The 20729-nt window shown below is 44.3% G+C and overlaps 1 protein-coding gene across 1 annotated transcript in view; it reads right to left on the bottom strand.

The window, feature by feature from the left end:
• The window catches only part of REC114 (REC114 meiotic recombination protein), a gene marked incomplete at its 5' end in the record, with an annotated part of 39071 nt that overhangs the window by 3741 nt on the left and 14601 nt on the right, over positions 1–20729 (bottom strand). Inside the window, one exon of the mRNA XM_080654442.1 lies at positions 17200–17400. Within this exon, the coding sequence (XP_080510568.1) occupies positions 17200–17400 (201 nt within the window). The remainder of the gene's footprint in view (positions 1–17199; positions 17401–20729) is intronic.

Here is a 20729-nt window from a genome sequence, read left to right as displayed (position 1 = left end):
ACAGTAAAACAATGATTAGAATGCAACCCAGGAATTGCTGGGCCTGAGGCAAAGGAGACACGGTTAGGACTTAAGCTCAAAGTGGAGGGAGTGAACTAAGGATGTGCTGGGCTGAAATGCAGGAATGTTCCAGAATGTGTGCCATTTCTTTAGGAGACTATGATGTGAGGGGCAGTTCTTGGATGGCACACCGGGACGGCTCCAAGCAGATACCATGAACAAGGTGGAGAAGGAGGTTGGAGGCATAACAAACTGTGCAGTCTGCTTCCGCCTAGAACAGCCGTGGGCAAACTACGTCCCGCGGGCCGGATCCAGCCCGTTCGGCTGTTCTATCCGGCCCGCGGAGCCGAAAGAGCGGAGGGTTCTCTTGCTCTCCCCTCCGCTCCTTTTACTTTGAATTTATATTAGTTCACACAAACACTCCATCCATGCTTTTGTTCTGGCCCTCTGGTCCAGTTTAAGAACCCATTGTGGCCCTTGAGTCAAAAAGTTTGCCCACCCCTGGCCTAGAATGTACGAGAGCCCCTCCACTCCGACCTCCTAGCCACCGGTCTGTAGGTCTGGCTCTGGATCCTGTGGCTGTTGCAATGCTCACCTCCAGACATGTTCCCACCTCAGGTGTGAGCTGGTGATGTCATACAGAGAGAAAGCAAGGACCTCTCTGGAAGGTACCTATCACCAGCATGTTCTGGCTGCCGGAAGTCAGAGGTGCCAAATTTTGTTTCCTGTCCTGAAAGGAAGCTGACTGTTGCTAGTTGGTAGGTGTTAGTAGGAAAGTAGATCTGGAAACATCAAGAACTTTGGAGGGATAGAGAGGAAGGAAAGAACAAATAGAAATTAAAGGTCAAAAATGAACAAAAAGTGAAAGAACTCAACGAATCAGGCATCCTGAGGCAAGCTCTATTTTTCTTCATTTTCCTCATTGGTAAAAACACAAGTCAAGCTCTAGTGCCCAGTGTTTCTTTAGCTCTGATATTTGATATTTTCCTAGGATACATGTCAATTCAGCTCACATCATGTTCTTCCAACAACCAGGAAATACATCAACCCGAAGCCATAGGCCACAAACACTGAATAGCCAAGTGTGGCTGAAGTACCCGAGGCTAGTGGGATGGCTCCAGGGTTAGACAGGTGGTCCACACAAGTGTAGAGGTGGAAGGTTCTGTGCACAGTAGCTGGAGCCTCTTGGCTGCTAACAGAGAAAGGAGTTTCCTGGGAACTGCCATCCTCCTCCTGCCGCCCTCTCAGGTGGGCTGGGTTGCCTTAGAATCCCTCAGATTGAGAAACACCTGGTTAAGCCACAATTATCAAAATTACAAGGCTAATGAAAAGCAAAAACAAAATATCCAGGAAATGGCTCAAGAAATTGAAATAGATAAGGAATGATCTCTATTTGCAAAAAACAACAACAAAACTATTTCAGAGAAATATATAGGTGTTGGGAAAATGACACACTTGAATACAGGAGAGCAGCAAGGTGACTAGAATTTGGCCTGAGCTATCACCTCGTGAGATCAATTGGGAGAAAGGCAGCACAATAGCAGCTGAGCGCAAACATGGGACTGCTTTGTCATTAGGATGAAGGATCTAGCCCAGGGGTGGGCAAACTTTTTGACTCGAGGGCCACAATGGGTTCTTAAACTGGACCGGAGGGCCGGAACAAAAGCATGGATGGAGTTTTTGTGTGAACTAATATAAATTCAAAGTAAACATCATTACATAAAAGGGTACGGTCTTTTTTCTTTTTTATTTCAATAGTTTTATTCATTTCAAACATTTTAACAAGAAGAATGTAAACACTAATTATCATAATTTGAAACTTCAAAAAATGGAGGAATCATAGCACAATAACATACCTTATATTGAAGATGGCAAAGGCAAAATAAAATTGCCTAACAAAGGAAAGGTACAAAAGCCTTTCAAATTAAACTTAAATATAATAAAATAATTTAAAACTAAAACAAATAGAAAAGAACAAAATGTGTAAACAGTAAATTAAACATTTTCTTTAGTGCAACTTCCAAATTATGCCCGGGACGTAGATGTAGATGGCAATGTAGACTGGGTTGAAAGGTTTTTGGTCTTTAAAACATCAACTTCAGTGGGAACAGTGTTGTTGGTCTCCTTTTTAGCTAATGCTCTGATACTGTGCTCTCCAGGGGCGTGTCTCCCTACATCACCACGGTAACGTGTCTACGCATTCCCAGGGTGATGTCGGGGGACGCGCCCGCGGGCATTACAAGGAGCCTCTGGAAGATTGAGAGGTTGTTCCTTCTACTGAATGGGCGGATATAAATCCACCCACTCAGAAGAAGGAGCTGCGGCCCCGTGGCTTTCTCTTGTCTTCTCTGCAGCCGACACTGTATCTTATCACAACCCTGTTGACTCAGTGCTGACCCTTGGTAACTGACCAGGATGCTAATGTGCTCATTTACTAGTACAGAGGAAGGCAGATCTGATAGGCAAGCGTACTAACAATGATAGTAATCATGGAAATGTTATTTACTAGTAGATACTGCCAGGTATCATACTAGGTGCTTTCTACAGATATAGCATTTCAGCCCTCCCATTTTACAGATGAGGTTCAGTGACTTGCATGAGATCAGATCATGAAGCTATGATTCAAATCGAGATTCATTTTATTTCAAAAACTATCGTCTTTGCACAGCATCTTACTCTGTCATCTACTCAGATCACCAAACGACAGCTCAGAGGTCCCCGAATAGAGAATTGAGAAAATACATGAAATGGTTCCAGCCACTTTGGGGATGTTTCTACCTAGATATTTGGACCAGCCTTTAAAATCTGAGCCCTGGAGCCTCCTGCTGCTGGGGCTCACAGCCCAGCCTGCTTCTGTCACTGCATGTTATAATTATGCTTTATCTTTATATTCAGACTAGAGGCCCAGCACGCACTCAAAATCGCGCGGTAGTCTGCTCAAACCCCCGCCCCCCACCCCCATCCCCACCCCCACCCCCACCCCCACCCCCCACCGCGTGCTCCCAGACCACCACTGCTCCCAGCGTTTGAACTCTCTTAAGGGTGGTTGGGAGGGAGTTTCCAATCCCACTCCTTTTCCTCTAATGGTTTTCCTGCCCCTCCCCCCTTTCCCTATGCTGGTCAGGAGAGCCTCTGGCTGCTCCCCCCTCAAGGGCTAATCAGGGGAAAGAGCCTTTGACCTTGGCTATGAAAGCACCTGTCTAATCACTGAGCTTATTAGGCCACCCGGAGTCCAGATGCATAAGTTACTTCAAATAAACATTTTTGGGGGTGTGTGTGAAAATTTAGGTCTCTGATATTGAGAGGAAAAACTATTGCTTTAAAATAATGACAACACCTATTTCAAATATTGTAATGAAAGTATGCAAAAAAATACCCTCACATAAAAAGGCTGCAAAAATGTTATTTTAATTTGAAGACAGTAATAACTGAAAATAACAGGTTTCTTTCAGGCCACATCCTAAAAAGGTAGCTGCTTTTTTATGTCTTAGGCCTATACAAAGGTCTTAAAAGACCCCTGACCCTGCCTTCTGAAGATTTTAGGTTAACACGTTTGTCTTAAAAATTGTGAGGTGCCTAATTTTTGAAAACAACCAGTCACACCCCCTTCCTCAACCATATTGTCTCATCATCCAAGTTATTCTTTTTTTTTTTTTTTAATATATTTTATTGATTTTTTTACAGAGAGGAAGGGAGAGGGTTAGAGAGTTAGAAACATCGATGAGAGAGAAACATTGATCAGCTGCCTCCTGCACACTCCCTACTGGGTATGTGCCCGCAACCAAGGTACATGCCCTTGACTGGAATCGAACCTGGGACCCTTGAGTCCGCAGGCTGACGTTCTATCCACTGAGCCAAACCGGTCAGGGCCAAGTTATTCTTTATAAACAGCCTTGATGTGCTACACACGTGCAAAAAGTAGACAAAGTGGGTAAACTGCCTTAGAAGTATACTTTTAGTAATCACTTATTACATTATTTTATTTTTGTGAAATGAGAACTGATCGACCAAACCTTTCAATCAGACCCACCAGACGATAAATATCACCATATGTTTGATTCACAGTACATTTGGCATAAACACTTCAATTACAGCTTTGTGTTTAGTATCAAAAACCTTTTCTTGTGTGCGTGTTTTCGCTACAGATCCCTTGCTCTGGATTACATTTTGAAAACTGCCTATTACAGATAAAGCACCTTTCCAGGTACGCTTCAGAGAAACAGAGGTATTTATGCACACAAAGGTGTGTGCACACCTTTTCATGCACAAATGTCCATATGATGCCTGCGCCACGCTCCCAGAACATGCCCACCGTGTGTGTGTGTGTGTGTGTGTGTGTGTGTGTGGCCACGCACCCAGGTCCCGGCATAAACAGGCTGCTCCCGAACACGCTGGCGCCCCGCTGGCCTCTCCAGCAAAGTTTTTCTTTTTTTTTTTTTACTTTGAAATAGTTTTATTGGCTCATAAGACCTTTGTATATAAAAAAATACCCCAGAACACTATGCAGTATTAAATCACAATTACAAGGGGGACAAAATGGCGGCAGAGTAGAAGGACGTGTCCTGGGCCTTGTCCCGGAGCAGATAGAATGAGCGTCTGAATCAAATAACATTCACCCCGAATTGGCAAAGGAGACACAGCTGGTGAGACAATTCACAGCCGGGAAGGGCAGAGGACACCCGGAGAACGGTAAAATCAGGGATCTGGGCTGGAGAGAACTGCAAGACCTCTGAGCCCAGAGGGTCAGAGGGAAACTGTACGGCACCGAGCCACGTCCCTTGGGACAGGCACAGCGTCTGACTGTGGAAAGGAGGTCCGCAGGACTGCTGGTGGCAGGGGATTCTAGATCCGGGTCCACAGTGATGAAATACTGAGCCCAGAGGGGGCAGCCTGGGCGGCTGCCCAGACTGCACGGGACCAGGAGGAGAGGGGCTCGCAGAGGCGCAGCTCTTTCCCCTCTCTGTGGCCTTTGCTTTTCTTCACTGAACCTAGTTCACAGGACCTTTCTGATACAGACACTCACCCGTGGCTGAGGTGTAGGAGGAGGTGCGGACTTGTGGAGTCTGGGGAGAAGCTGGGGTGAGGAGAGGGCACAGGAGAAGCGGCCGTGAGTCTGGCGCTGAGTCACACCTGACGCGCGGGACCTAGGTAGCCATTTTCTCCTGAAGAGATAGCCCCTCCCTGCAGTCTCCAGGCAGCCAATACAGCCACACCCAAACTATACCCTGAGTGTTACAGAGGATACAAAGAAAGTCTGAATAGCCCCTGAGAGTCCACAGGGACCAGCCTAGAGAGAGGCCTTCAGTCCCAGGAACAGAAACTGAGAAGCCACAGACAGTACAGAAGAGTGGGATCTTAAACCAGCCAAAGGAACGCCACTTCACTTTTTCACTTTATTTTATTATTTTGTTATCTCTTTTTTTCTTTATTTTCCTTTATTTCTTTCTTTTCTATTTCTTTTTGCATTATTTTTCCATCATTCCAATTTATTTTATTTTTTTATCCTAATTTTTAAATCAATTTTTTAAAAAAATTATCATTATTATTTTCTTCTTCTCATTCTTCTTATCCACTCATCCTCTTTCTACTTCCTCTATACTAAACTGAGGTCCTCCCCATATTCATCCCATTCTTAACCTTACTTTCTGTATGTAATATTCTGTCCCACCCTCTTTACTGGGAATTTAGTGTTTGTATGTTTTGATTTACCTGTTTGTCCTCTGGTGTTTCTACACACACACACACACACACACACACACACACACACACACACACACACACACATATACACTGAGTGGCCAGATTATTTTGACCACCCCATCAGTACTTCGTTGGGCCACCTTTTGCCTTCAATACTGCGGCGATTCTTCTTGGCATTGACTCCACGAGATGTTGAAAGATGATGCGAGGAATCTGACACCATGCCTGATGAATAGCACTGTCCACTTCTGTGAGATTTGATGGTTGTGGAACCAGCTGCCTGATGGCTCTTTTAACTTCGTCCCACAAATGCTCAATTGGATTGAGATCTGGTGATTGTGGGGGCCAACTAAGCAGGCTAAAGTCTCCCTCATGTTCTTGAAACCACTCCTGCACAATACGAGCACCGTGGCATGGAGCATTGTCTTGTTGGAAGAAGCCATCTCCATTGGGATACGCCAGTGGTCGGCAAACTCATTAGTCAACAGAGCCAAATATCAACAGTACAACGATTGAAATTTCTTTTGAGAGCCAAATTTTTTAAACTTAAACTTCTTCTAACGCCACTTCTTCAAAATAGACTCACCCAGGCCGTGGTATTTTGTGGAAGAGCCACACTCAAGGGGCCAAAGAGCTGCATGTGGCTCGCAAGCCGCAGTTTGCGGACCACAGGGATACACCATCAACATGATAGGATGAACTTGATCAGCAACGATACTTAGGTATGTTGTGCTATTCAGACGTTGTTCCACACGAATTAAAGGGCCCAAATCATGCCAGGAAAACATGCCCCAAACCATAACACTGTCCCCACCAGCTTGAAGGGTTGTACTCATGCATGTGGCGTGCATGCTTTCATGCTGTTTCCACAAAATTCTCACTCTGCCATCTACATGATGCAACTGGAAACGTGATTCATTGGACCACATGACTTTTTTCCAATGCTCGACTCTCCAATCCTTGTGTTCCTATGTGAATTGGAGACATTTTATCTTGGTAACTGCAGATAGCAAAGGTGTTTGAACAGGCCTTCGGCTTCCATATCCCATATGATGCAGTGTACGGCTAATTTGCCTACAAATGTCAGGTGGTCATAATAATCTGGCCACTCAGTGTGTATATATATACACATATACACATATACATATACATATACATATACATATACATATACATATACATTTATATATACATATGTATGTATTACCCTTTTTCTTCTTTTTCTTTTCTCTCATACCATTTTTTTCTCTCTTCGATATCATTTATGCTCTCTTTTCTCTGGTGGTCACTTATACTGGGGTTATCGGTGTTGTGAGTGCATTTGTTTTGTTCCTTTTGTGTCGTGTCTTGCCGAAGTGAATTTTATCCTGTTTGGCCAATGTGCTAGAGAGCGAGCCACATAACCAGACACCCGGAGAGGAGACTCCATCCACGAACGGGTCAATAACACTCCAGACCTCACTACAGAGGCAGGAAGAAGGCAGCAGTGAGGGAGAGAGCGTGAGTTAGTGAGGGAGCAAAAGAGGAGTGTGTGGTCATGTGGGGTGTTGTGCCACACCAGCACGGCCAAGGGTGAACCTGAGGGGGGGGGGGGCGGTGAAGGATTGAAGAAAAGACAGACAAGAGAATACAGCTGGGGCTCAGTAGATCTCTGCTGCCTGGATGAGGACACAAAAGACCCAGCCTGCAAGCCGATGCTTTATTTTATGGTCTGATTAAAACAAGGGTAGATTAACATTTATACAAATGTTCTTGTTTTGGCAACACTTGCTGCACCTCCCACAGCCCATTAGCTACTTAGGAAGGAATTAGGGAGGGCTACAAGGTCAGGCTTAATTAATTATGCTAGGAGAGCTCTGCCCTCGAGGCTGGGACTTTTTTGTGGCCCTGCCATAGGTCAGGCCGAGGCTTGACCCTAGAGCCACTCCCTACAGGGTGTGTGTGTGTGTGTGTGTGTGTGTGTGTGCGCGCGCGCGTGTGACTGAGGCACAGTTAGATCCCACAAGGCCTTCGGAGGCAGGCTAATCAGGCTTGCCTAACTCGGCAGCCTCTGCTACCATTGCAGACAGTCCCGGAGAGGCCGGCTCTTCCTCAGAAGCCTAGCCTTTTTTATGGGAAGAACCCAGCCTCATCTCCACCCAGGGTGCCCTTAGATAACATCTGGAACTCTACAGCAATCCCCGCCAGAAACCTGCTACCTTGGCTGTGGTCCCGTGGTCACCAAGACTCCAGCCACTCCGGGCGCAGGCTCCTGTGAGTTCTGAAACACGCTCCCCTCTGACCGGCCCAACGCTTTAGCCCAGGGCACTTAGACCACGCAAGCAGCAAACACGTGAGCAGCCCGCTTCTCTCTGAGGAGCAGCAACCATGTGAGCAGCCCACCCCCGTCCGAGGAGTAGCAGCTGCGTGAGCACCCTGCCCCTGGTCCGAGGAGCAACAGCTGTGCAAACAGCCTGCCCCCATCTGAGGAGCAGCAGCTGTGTGAGCAGCCCACCCCTGTATGAGGAGCAGCAGTCCCATGAGCAGTCCGCCCCCATCCAAGGATCAGTAGCCACGCAAGCAACCCACCCACCATCCAAGGAGCAGCAGCCACGTGAGCAGCCCACCCCCGTCCGAGGAGCAGCAGCTGTGAGAGCAGCCTGCCCCCACTAGCCAGAGGAGCAGCCGCTGCCACGACTGCCCAAGGAGCAACCACCACCTGAGGAGCCACTGCCATCCAAGGAGAAGTCCCTGCATGACTCGACATCTAGATCCTTTGGTGAGAACAAAAATGGGTAGACAAAGAAACGCCCAAAGGAAAGAAAAGGAGGAATCACCAGAAAAGCAGCTAAGTGAAATGGAGGCATGTCAGAAAAAGAATTCAGAATAAGGGTCATACAGTTCATAAACCAGATGGATGAAAAAATCAACAACTTCTGTAAGAATCAAGAAGAAATAAAGAGTTATATAGCTGCAATAAAAAACACCATGGCAAGTTTCAACAGTAGACTAGGAGAAGTGAAGGACATAATTAGCGAATTAGAAGACAGGGACGAAAAACACAACCAAACTGAACTGCAATTAGAGAAAAAAATTAAAAGACAGAAGGAGAGCCTAAGGGAGCTGTGGAACAACATAAAACAAAGCAACACGGGGTGCCAGAACAACAGGAAGAGGAACAAGGGTTAGAAAACCTATTTGAAGAAATAATGTCAGAAAACTTCCCTGATGTGGGGAAGAAAAAGTCACACAAGCACAGAGAGTCCCAAACAAGATGAACCCAAAACGACCCACACCAAGACACATCGTAATTATGATGACAAATGTTCAGGACAAAGAGAGAATCTTAAAGGCTACAAGAGAGAGACAGAAAGTTATGTACAAGGAATCTCCCATTAGATTATCAAATGACTTCTCAACAGAAACACATCAGGCCAGAAAAGAATGAAAGGAAATTTACAAAATGATGCAAAGCAAGGGACTGAATCCAAGAATAATCTACCCAGCAAGGCTACCATTCAAAATTAAAGGGGAAATGATGAGCTTCAGAGACAAAAAAAGGCTAAGGGAGTTTATCACTACTAAGCCAGCAATGCAAGAAATGCTAAAGGGACTGGTGTAAAAAGAAGAAATAAAAAGGTAAGAAGAAACACAGACACAAAAGATAAAAATGGCTACAAACAAGTACCTATCAATAGTAGCTTTAAATGTAAATGGGCTAAATGCTCCAATCAAAAGACACTGAATGGCCGAATGGATAAAATAAAAACATGACCCATATATATGCTTTCTACAAGAGACCCACCTCAGAACAAGGGACTCACACAGACTGAAAGTGAAGGGATGGAAAAATACCTTTTAGGCAAATGGAAATGAAAATAAAAGCTGGGGTAGCAATACTTATATCTGACAAAATAGACCTCAAAGCGAAGGCCATAACAAGAGATAAGGAAGGCCACTTCATAATACTAAAGGGATTGATACAACAAGAGGATATAACCCTGATAAACATATACGCACCCAATGTAGGAGCACCCAAATACACAAAAAAACTCCTGGAAGATATCAGGGGAGAGATTGACAACAATACAATCATAGTAGGGGACTTCAATACACCACTGACATCACTGGATAAATCCTGTAGACAAAAAATCAGCAAAGAAACAGCAATCCTAAATGACTCACTAGATCAGATGGACTTAATTGACAATTTCAGAACATTTCACCCCAAAGCCATGGAATATATGTTCTTCTCAAGTGCACATGGGACATTTTAAAAAATAGACCACATATTGGGTCACAAGCAAAGTCTCTCCAAATTCAAGAAGATTGAAATCATATCAAGCATCTTCTCAGACCAAAATGGCATATTAGAAATAAACTATAAAAAAAAAAAAACACAAAAAAATTCAAACACTTAGAAGCTGAATAGCATGATTGGGTTACCAAAGAGATCAAAGAAGAAATTTAAAAAATCCTGGAAAGTAATGACAAAGAAAACACAACAATTCAAAATCTATGGGACACAATGAAAACAGTCCTGAGAGGGTAGCTTGTAGCTCTACAGGCCTACCTCAAAAAAATAAGAAAAAATGGTAGTAAATCATCTAACTCTACAACTTAAAGAATTAGAAACAGAGCAACAATAAAAGCCCAGAGTGAGCTGAAGGAAGGAGATAATAAAGATCAGGGCAGAGTTAAATGACATAGAGACCAAAGAAACAATACAAAAGATCAACAAAACCAAGAGCTGGTTCTTTGAAAGGATAAACAAGATTGATGAACCTCTAGCCAGGCTCACCAAGAAGCAAAGAGAGAGGACCCAAATAAATAAAATCAGAAACGAAAGAGGCAAAATAACAACAGACCCTACAGAAATACAGAGGATTGTTAAAAAATACTATGAACAACTCTATTCCAACAAACTAGACAACCTGGAGGAAATGGACATATTCCTAGAAAAATACAACCTTCCAAAATTCAAGCAGAAAGATCCTAAAAATCTCAATAGGCCGATAACTAAGGAAGAAATGGAAGCAGTCATCAAAAAGCTTCCAGCAAACAAAAGCCCGGGGCCAGACGGCTTACTAAACATTCATGGAAGAACTAAAACCTATCCTCCTCAGACTATTCCAAAAATTCAATAGGAAGGAACACTTCCAAACTCATTCTATGAAGCCAGCATCACCATAATACCAAAACCAGATAAAGACAACACAATGAAAGAGAATTACAGGCCAATATCCTCATGACCATAGATGCCAAAATCCTCAACAAAATTTTAGCAAATTGGATCCAGCAATACACCAAAAAGATCATACACCATGACCAAGTAGGATTTATCCCAGGAATGCAAGGATGGTACAATATCCACAAATCAATAAACGTGATACATCATATAAACAAACTGAGAGATAAAAATCACATAGTCATATCAATTGATGCAGAAAAATCATTTGATAAAATCCAACACCCTTTCTTGATAAAAACTCTCAGCAAGGTGGGAATAGAAGGATCATACCTCAACATAATAAAAGCCTTATATCACAAACCCACAGCCAACATCATACTCAATGGGCAAAAACTAAAACCATTTCTCCTAAGAACAGGAACAAGCCAGGGATGCCCACTCCTGTTCAACAGAGTACTGGAAGTACTAGCCATTGCGATTAGACAAGAAGAACAAATAAAAGGCATCCAAATTAGAAAAGAAGAAATAAAACTGTCCTTATTCGCAAATGACATGATACTGTACATAGAAAACCCTAAAGACACCATCAAAAATTATTATACTTAAATAAATGAATTTGGCAATGTAGCAGGATACAAAATTAACACCAAGAATTCTATGGCATTTCGATACACCAATAGTGAACTTACAGAAAGAGAGACTGAAAAAGCAATCCCATTTACCATTGCACAAAAAAAATTATGATACCTAGGAATAAACTTAACTAAGGAGGTGAAAGACCTGTATGCAAAAAACTGCAGGACACTGAAAAAAGAGATAGAGGAAGCCATAAACAGATGGAAGAACATAACGTGTTCATGGATTGGTAGAATCAACATCATTAAAACGTCTATACTACTCAAAGCAATCTATAGATTCAATGCACTCCCCATTAAAATAGCAACCGCATATTTCACAGACCTAGAACAAAGTCTCCAAAAATTTATCTGGAATAAAAAAAGACCCCAAATAGCTACAGGAATCCTGAGAAAGAAGAACAAAGTAGGTGGGATCTCAATACCAGATATCAAGGTATATTAAAAAGCCACTGTTCTCAAACCTGCCTGGTACTGGCATAAGAACAGACATATAGATTATTTTTTTTTAAAATATATTTTATTGATTTTTTACAGAGAGGAAGGAAGAGTGATAGAGAGTTAGAAACATCGATGAGAGAGAAACATCGATCAGCTGCCTCCTGCACACTCCCCACTGGGGATGTGCCCGCAACCAAGTTACGTGCCCTGGACCGGAATCGAACCTGGGACCCTTGAGTTCGCAGGCCGATGCTCTATCCACTGAGCCAAACCGGTTTTGGCAGACATATAGATTATTGGAATAGAATAGAGAACCCAGAAATTGACCCAAACCCCTATGCTTAATTAATATTTGACAAAGGAAGCAAGAATATAGAATGGATTCAAGACAGTCTCTTCAATAAATGGTGTTGGGAAAATTGGACAGGTACATGGAAAAAAATGAAATTAGACCACCAACTTACACCATACACAAAAATAAACTCAAAATGGATAAAGGACTTAAACATAAGACGGGACATCATAAAAATGCTAGAGAAATCAACAGGCAGCAACATCTCAGGCATATGCTGAAGCAATTTCTTCACCGATACAGCTCCTAGGGCAATGGAAACTAAATGGGACTACATCAAAATAAGAAGCTTCTGCACAGCAAATAAACCATCAGCAAAACAAGAAGAAAGCCCACTGCATGGGAGAACATAGTTGCCAATGTTATCACTAATATGGGTTTAATGTCCAACATTTACAGGGAACTCATACAACTTAACAAAAGGAAGATAAAAAGTGGGCAACGGACCTAAATAGATACTTTTTGGAAGGAGACATAAGGAAGGCCAAGAGACATATGAAAACATGCTCAAAGTCACTAATCATCCGAGAGATGCATATCAAAACGACAATGCAGTACCATCTCACACATGTCAGAATGGCTATCATCACAAATCAACAAATGACAAGTGTTGGCGAGGATGGGGAGAAAAAGGAACCCTTGTGCACCGCTGGTGGCAATGCAGACCGGTGTAGCCACTGTGGAGAACAGTATAGAGTTTCCTCAAAAAACTAAAAATGGAACTCCCATTTGACCCAGTGATCCCACTTCTAGGAATATATCCCAAGGAACTAGAAACACCAATCAGGATGTATGTACCCCTACGTTCTTAGTGGCACAATTCACCATAGCTAAGATTTGGAAATAGCCTAAGTGCCCATCAGCAGATTAGTGGATTAGAAAACTGTGGTATATCTACACAATAGAATATTATGCTGAGGTAAAAAAGAAGGAATTCTTACCATTTGCAACAGCATGGATGGAACTGGAGAGCACTATGCTATGTGAAATAAGCCCGTCAGAGAAAGATAAATAGCACATGATCTCACTCATTTATGGAATATAATGAACAACATAAACTGATGAACAAAAACAGATCCAGAGACAGAGAAGCATGGATCAGACTGTCAAACCTCAGAGGGAAAGTAGGGGAGGGTGGGGGTAAGGGGGAGAGATCAACCAAAGGACTTTTATGCATGCATATAAGCCTAACCAATGGACACAGACAACAGGGGGGTGAGGGCATGAGTGGGGGGTTTGGGGGGGCAATGGGGCAATAAGGACACTTAAGTAATAAATACCTTAATCAATAAAAAAAAAAAAAAAGAAAAATCACAATTGCATTTTTTTTTTTTTTTTTTACCAATTAAAACTACCCAGAATATACATTTTTTTAAAGGGGAAAAAAAAATCCTATAGAACTGAATTCTGAAAAGACATTATGATTTAAATACTATGACAAAATAGATAATTCCTTATAAAATTAATTCATTGCACAAAGCTGCCAGACACTTCCATACGCATAACCATTGCAGAGTGCAAATGAACACAGTTCAACATTACACACTTAGCTGAAGTGGCTGTGCCTCCACTTAAGAAACTCTCACATTTCTGGCACAAAAAGTTGGGCTGTTTTAACTTTTACCAGGAAACAAACTTCACAGTCCATTTACTCTCTTTCTGGTCATTCCTATTAAAAAAAGGAAGAAGAAAAAAGAATAGGAAGTAACATCCTTCTGCTGTCATAGCCTCAAGGAGTCAGCCTCGCCTCTGCTTGAGGAAATCCACTCCTCTCAATTCTTCGGGCAGGTATTCCTGGTCCACAGGCTCATGTACATGGGGTTGTATTTGCAGCCCTTGCCATAGCCCAGGTCCTTCATGAGTCAGGTCGGCGCATTCCTCAGGTGCAGCAGGACAGGGGCAGAGGCCCCTAGTGGTTCCGCAGGCAGGCTTTGACGTTGTTGTAGGCACTGTACACCTCAATAGACTTTGGGGCTCTGGCAAAATAGACCACACACTGGGCCAGAAGCACCTCACATTCGGGCATGCCTATGAAGTGACAGCCCTGGTAGGCGGCCACTGCTTGTGGTAATGCGGATGGGTCTGCCAGACCTATGTCTTCACTGGCAAACCTCACCAGCCTCCTTGCCACATACAGCGGGTCCTCTCCTCCTTCCAGCATGCGTGCCAGCCAGTAGAGGGAGGTGCTTGGGTCTGAGCCCGCATCAACTTATGAAGAGCGGAGATGCAGTTGTAGGCTCTTCTGCTCAGTCATATAACATGTGAGACTTCTGGAGGCCTCCCTTCACATCATTCTCAGTGATCAGAGCTCTACTGGGAGAATAGGCTTGCCCACTCTTCTTACAAAACATCTTCCTGGAGCTTAACCTGGCCAGCACCGCCAGCTGCAGTCCATTCAGTCCAATTCGGACTCCCCAGCAAAGTTAACTGGGGTCGCTACACCAGCTGCAGCGCGAACCTCTCCACCCCCACAGGGCCTGGGGCTTGGGGCCGCGGCCCACACCCACCTGAGCTGCTCCACCTGAGGCCAGTGCTAGGAGGCACCTTGGAGTGCCTGCAGGTCTTTCTTTATTTTTAAAAGACTGCCCAGCACACACACCAAGCCCCCAGCGCCGGCCCGGCCTGGGCGAGGGGCCACCTGTGGTTTGAAGGCCGGTCACGCCCCCGATCGTGGCAGGGGTCCCCTCTGGGGCGCTGGGCAGGCCTGGGTGAGGGGCCACCAGCAGTTTGAAGGTCGGCCATGCCCCCGATCCAGGCATGGTCCCCTCATGGTGACTGGTCATCTGGTCGTTTAGGTTGTGATGCCTCTTGGCCTTTTATTATTATGATAATTGTGTAGTCTGATTTGTCTTCATCACTTTTATAAGGCATTCCAGACCTAGTTCCCAAATTCTGGAACCCTATTTGGTTCCAGTTGTAGCCCATGCACTGGGTACTGTAATCTGAATCTAATGACTGGTCAACGAAACACACAAAAGGAAATCTATTTAAAGGGCAGGGGATCATAAGCAATAAAGTACCTTATAACAAACCACTCCATCCCACTTGTAGGGAGGGGATTCTTAACACAACAGGAGCTGATGAGGCACAATGTTTGAAACTAGACCCATGGTTTGTGAGAAAAGCAGTTTTAGCATTGACAACATCACAGAAAAGATCATGCAGAAACAAATGAAGGGAAAGAATTCTAAAACTAAAATCTGACTCAGTAAACTACATATCTGAGAGGATGTCATACAGCACGTGCTTAAAGAAAAGGCTGACAAATGTTCACTTTAGATAAATTATGAATGATTTGGTGATAAACCAGCAGAAATTAATTGTTTTAGTCCAAGGGGAACTAACAGGATACAGTTATGGAAAGCTATGTTTGCAAAATTATTTCTCAAAGTAAGAAAAAAAATCCAAGCTTGAAACTGAAATTTCATCCCTAGAATAGAGGTAGATCTTATTCCAACAGCGTCTGGAACTGTGTTCTCCAGGGAGAAATTCTGTAACAGTGATGCACAAGCTTTTGATCACAAGACCGCTTTACATACTTAAAATCAGAGGCCCTCAAACAGCTTTTGTCTGAGTTACATCTAATGTTTATGTCAGCAATTAAAACAATTTTAAATGTTGATTAACTCATTTAAAAATAATGAATGCATTGTTTGTTAATATTAAAAACATTTAAATGAAAAAACTATTTTCTAAAACAAAACTAATGATTTTTGCAAGCCTCATTAAATGGCTAGCTCTGGAAGACAGCTGGACCTGCCTACGTCTGGCTTTCAGTCTGCTGACACGTCTGTCTTTGGCTGAAGTACATGAAGAAAATCTGGTTTCACACATATGTAGATGGAAAAGGCAGACATGTTTTAAAATAGCCTTTTCAGATAATTGTGGACATTCTTTAATATGACACTAAAATTAAACAAGTGATAGTTTCTTAAAGGTTATTTGCAACAGAGTCTGAAATCACAGCAATGAGTTCTGTTATACTAAAACCCACTGGTCTATTGGTCTATCTTGTACTTTGAATAGATCTTTTTACCCATGTGTGATTTTTTAGCACTATATGCATTTGGTAATTTGGAAAATATTGGTTCACTGAACTGTACAGATCTTCCAAATGTTGAAGCATTTTGTCATGCAATTATAAAAAGAAATCCCATTAATAAAAACAACCAAAATGTCTTCTGGGTTAGGAGCTGTGAAACTCAAATGGCTAAGTTATCCAAGACTCAAATTTTCACCTGAGAAGCTTATTTTATCATTGTTAATAAATACTGTCAGTTGTTTTCCTGAAATTATAGACTCACTCTATTCATTTTTGAGAAAATGTCCACCAAATACCCAGCAATGATGGTGTTCCCCTAAGAAAGGCTAGTTTACTCCCTGCACAGTCACACAAGTGCTGTCCCTTGAAACAGTGTCGTGCTTTAGGATGCACGCATCTGTGTGTGTTCTCACTGCCAGGGATGGGAGAGAATGTGGTGCAGATAGGTACCACTGCCTGGATTGTGCTAAGGTGACCACAGTTTTGCTCACAATACTTTTGCCCCATTAACGTAAATACCGACAAAGTGAAAAGGGCAAATAATGTCTTAATATTATTACAAAAATAACTTGGACTTTGTGGATCCCTGAAAAGGTCTCAGGGAGGGATCCGTGGACCACACTCTGATTACCAGTGTTCCAGAGTGACACCCAGAATGCAGCTGGGACCCCTCCCAGTCTAATTGCTAGGATTATAGGTAGCTACAATGGAAAATCAACCTTCAATTTAAATGTCACTCAACATTACATATTTTTAAACCTGCAAACCTGATGGATTTGACAAATTCCACTGTCAAATTCTGGCCCCCAGAGAGTATGACCTGCCAGGTTTCTTGTACAGCCAACACCGGCCTACTTACTCCGTGCTGCAGTGGGATGGTTGGCACACAGCCCTCCCCGCCGCTTCCACCTGCCCTCAGTGGGCCAGGATCCCGAATGTCCACGTCGGGCACCTGCATGGTTATGTACTGGGCCAGGCTCTGCACACAGCTGCTGCAGTGCTCCAGTGCCTGCTGCTTGGACTCTCCACTGAACTGTACCCGGAACATGCGACTCTTATTCTGTTTGACAAATAGAAAGTTATTCTAAGTGACCCTTGTCATATCATTGTACTTTTATTTACTGCAGGGTCTTCTAGTGAGTGCTTCCCTTTGCTCAGAGGAAAAGAGGTACAGACAAGGGAGCATTCACCCTAGATTGTTGATGTGGGTATAGAAAAGCTAATAACCAGTTTTCTTCCCACTTTTGGGAGCTGTTCCTCTTACTAAAATTCATTTCCTTCAAGGAACAGATATTAGTGAAAATGGAAAAGCCCATCTTATACAGACCAGGAAGATGACATACTGACTGCAGTAAAAGATCAATATCTTGTCTTACTTTGGAATAAAGATTAGATAGCTTTTAATTCCTGAAGTAAAAATCAGTGAAGATAATACATCATGTTCCTGCCTCAACAAAATTTTTTTAAAAACTGAGTATATAAAAGAGCAAACCAGGTAGATGACAGGTTAAACAAGCCAATGAATTTGAAAAACAAGACTGGGGAATGGGACAGTCAGGCTGATGCTAAAAGCTAATGTGTGCCATGTTAGTAATCTGTAATATCCTTTATCTTTACAGAGGCCATGTTACGTATCCTCAAACTACACAGAATTACATATTGCCTTTAATCTGCTGTATGACTTACATCCCTTGGCAAATAAGCAAATTTGGGAGAGATGCAATTAACATTTTTTTAATCTGACAACTACATCAACTTTATTTGATTGTGAGCTAAAAAATTAAATTATAACAACAACAACCACAAAAACCCATTATTTTAAGAGAAGTAGTTTCCTCTTTTCTCGTCTAATAATAGAGGCCTGGTGCACGAAATTCGTGCACTGGGGGATAAGGGAGTGTCCCTCAGCCCAGCTTGCACCCTATCCAATCTGGGACCCCTCGGGGGATGTCCGACTGCCGGTGTAGGCCTGATCCCAGGGACCGGGCCTACACTGGCAGTCGGACATCCCTCTCACAATCCGGGACTGCTGGCTCCCAACCACTCACCTGCCTTCCAGCCTGACCACCCCCTAACCACTCCCCCACCAGCCTGATCGACACCTAACTGCTTCCCTGCTGGCCCGATTGCCTCCAACTGCCCTCCCCTGCCGGCCTGGTCCCCCCCAACTGCCCTCCCCTGCCACCTGGTCCCCCCCAACTGCCCTCCCCTGCAGGCCTGGTCCCTGCCAAACTGCACTCCCCTGCAGGCCTGGTAACCCCTAACTGCCCTCCCCTGCTGGCCATCTTTTGGCGGCTATCTTTGACCACATGGGGCGGCCATCTTGTGCAAGGGCGTGAGGGTCAATTTGCATATTCCCTCTTTATTATATAGGATCCTGACCAGTTTAGAGAAGTCAACTTACATAAAAGTCACCCCAAATGGGATTGTCTGCATTGTGTACTTTTATTCAGTTTCTTCTGGGAAGAAATTCAGATGCTAACTTAGCGACAACAGTTTCCATTTATTAAATCCATAAATCACACTGCTAACTGGAAAATGTAACCACAATCAAGCAAATTCTGTAAATTCCTATAAGCAAAAATTCCTTGATTCTCCACTTCACAATCCCACTATTTAAATGTTTAGGTGAAGCCATGAAGCAAAGCCCGGTATTTAGGTTACAGAAAACTCGTGGCATGGTCAGGAGTCACATTCAGAATAGACCTGCAACCCCTTTACTGCCATTGTTGGGTTCTCTTCATTTTTTAATTCATTTAATTTCTCTCTTAAGTAGAAAAGTAATCTGTTACTGTTACCCCCTCTAACAATGAAAAAATACAAAAAAGAAACATCCTATCTAATAAAAGAGTAATACGCAAATTGACCATACCTCTGCTACACCCACAAGCCATGCCCACCAGCCAATCAGGAGCGAGTATGCAATATTAACCCAACCAAGATGGCTGCGGCCACGGAAAGAGCAGGAGGCTTGGGTTTCCCTGGCGATGGAGGAAGCCAAACTTCCACAGCCCTGCCCTGCCTTGGCCTCCGCTCCAGGCTACAAAGTTTCAATTGTAGAAGGTAAATAAATCCCAGATACCAGGGCCTCTGCTTGGATCACCGCGGGGCATGGCTGGCCAGCAAACCACCACAGGCCCCTCACCCAGGCTGCCCCATGCCCCAAGGGAACCCCCACCCTGAACCAGGACACCCTTCAGGGCAAACTAGCTAGGCCCCACCCATGCACCAGGCCTCTATCCTATCTAATAAAAGAATAATATGCAAATTGACCATCAAGCCAACACACAAGATGGCTGCCCCATGTGGTCAAAGATTACTTCCCCCATGTGGACACAAGATGGCCACCACAAGATGGCCAACAGGGGAGGGCAGTTGGGAGGGAACAGGTCTGCAAGGGAGGGCAGTTGTGGGTGATCAGACCAGCTGGGGAGGGCAGTTGGGAGGGACCAGGCCTGCAAGGGAGGACAGTTGGGGGTGATCAAGCCTGCAGGGAGGGCAGTTAGGGGTGACCAGGCTGGCAGAGGAGGAAAGTTGGGGGCAACCGGGCCTGCAGGGAAGGGCAGTTGGGGGGACCCAGGCCTGCAGGGTAGAGCAGATGGGGGGGACCAGGACTGCAGGGGAGGGCAGTTAGGAGTGACCAGGCCTGCAAGGGAGGGCAGTTAGGGGCAAACAGGCTGGCAGGGGAGCAGTTAGGCATCAATCAGGCTGGCAGGGGAGTGGTTAGGGGGTGATCAGGCTGGCAGGCAGAAGCAGTTAGGGGCAATCAGGAAGGCAGGCAGGCGAGCAGTTGGGAGCCAGCAGTCCTGGATTGTGAGAGGGATGTCCGACTGCCCGTTTAGGCCCAATCCTACCTGGAGGGGTCCCAGATTGGAGAGGGTGCAGGCTGGGCTGAGGGACACACCCCCCTGTGCACAAATTTCGTGCACTGGGCCTCTAGTTCTAATATATTCTAAGTGACCCTTACCATATTACTTTTATTTACTGCAGGGTCTTCTAGTGAGTGCTTCCCTTTGCTTAGAGGGAAAGAGGTATGTATGGCTAAGGGAGCATTCACCCTAGATTATATTAGGGTATAATATATTAGAACATATACACACACTCATGTATATATATATATACCAGAGGCCCAGTGCACGGAATTCGTGCACTCTGGGGCGCAGGGGTCCCTCAGCCCAGCCTGTGCCCTCTCACAGTCAGGGAGCACTCAGGGGATGTCTGACTGGTATCAGGCCTAAGCTGTCAGTCGGACATCCTTAGCGCTGCCGCAGAGGCAGACCACTGTGTGCGCCAGCCATCAGTTCGGCTTGTGGCTGAGCCACTGACCACCAGGTTGGCCAGCTGGGGAGGAACCGCGGGAGGGCTCCAGGGCATGTCTGGCCCATCTCA

The sequence above is a fragment of the Plecotus auritus genome, assembly GCF_963455305.1.
Source record: "Plecotus auritus genome assembly, chromosome: 1".
Taxonomy (NCBI): Eukaryota; Metazoa; Chordata; class Mammalia; order Chiroptera; family Vespertilionidae; genus Plecotus; species Plecotus auritus.
This window is presented reverse-complemented; position numbering and strand designations above follow the sequence as displayed.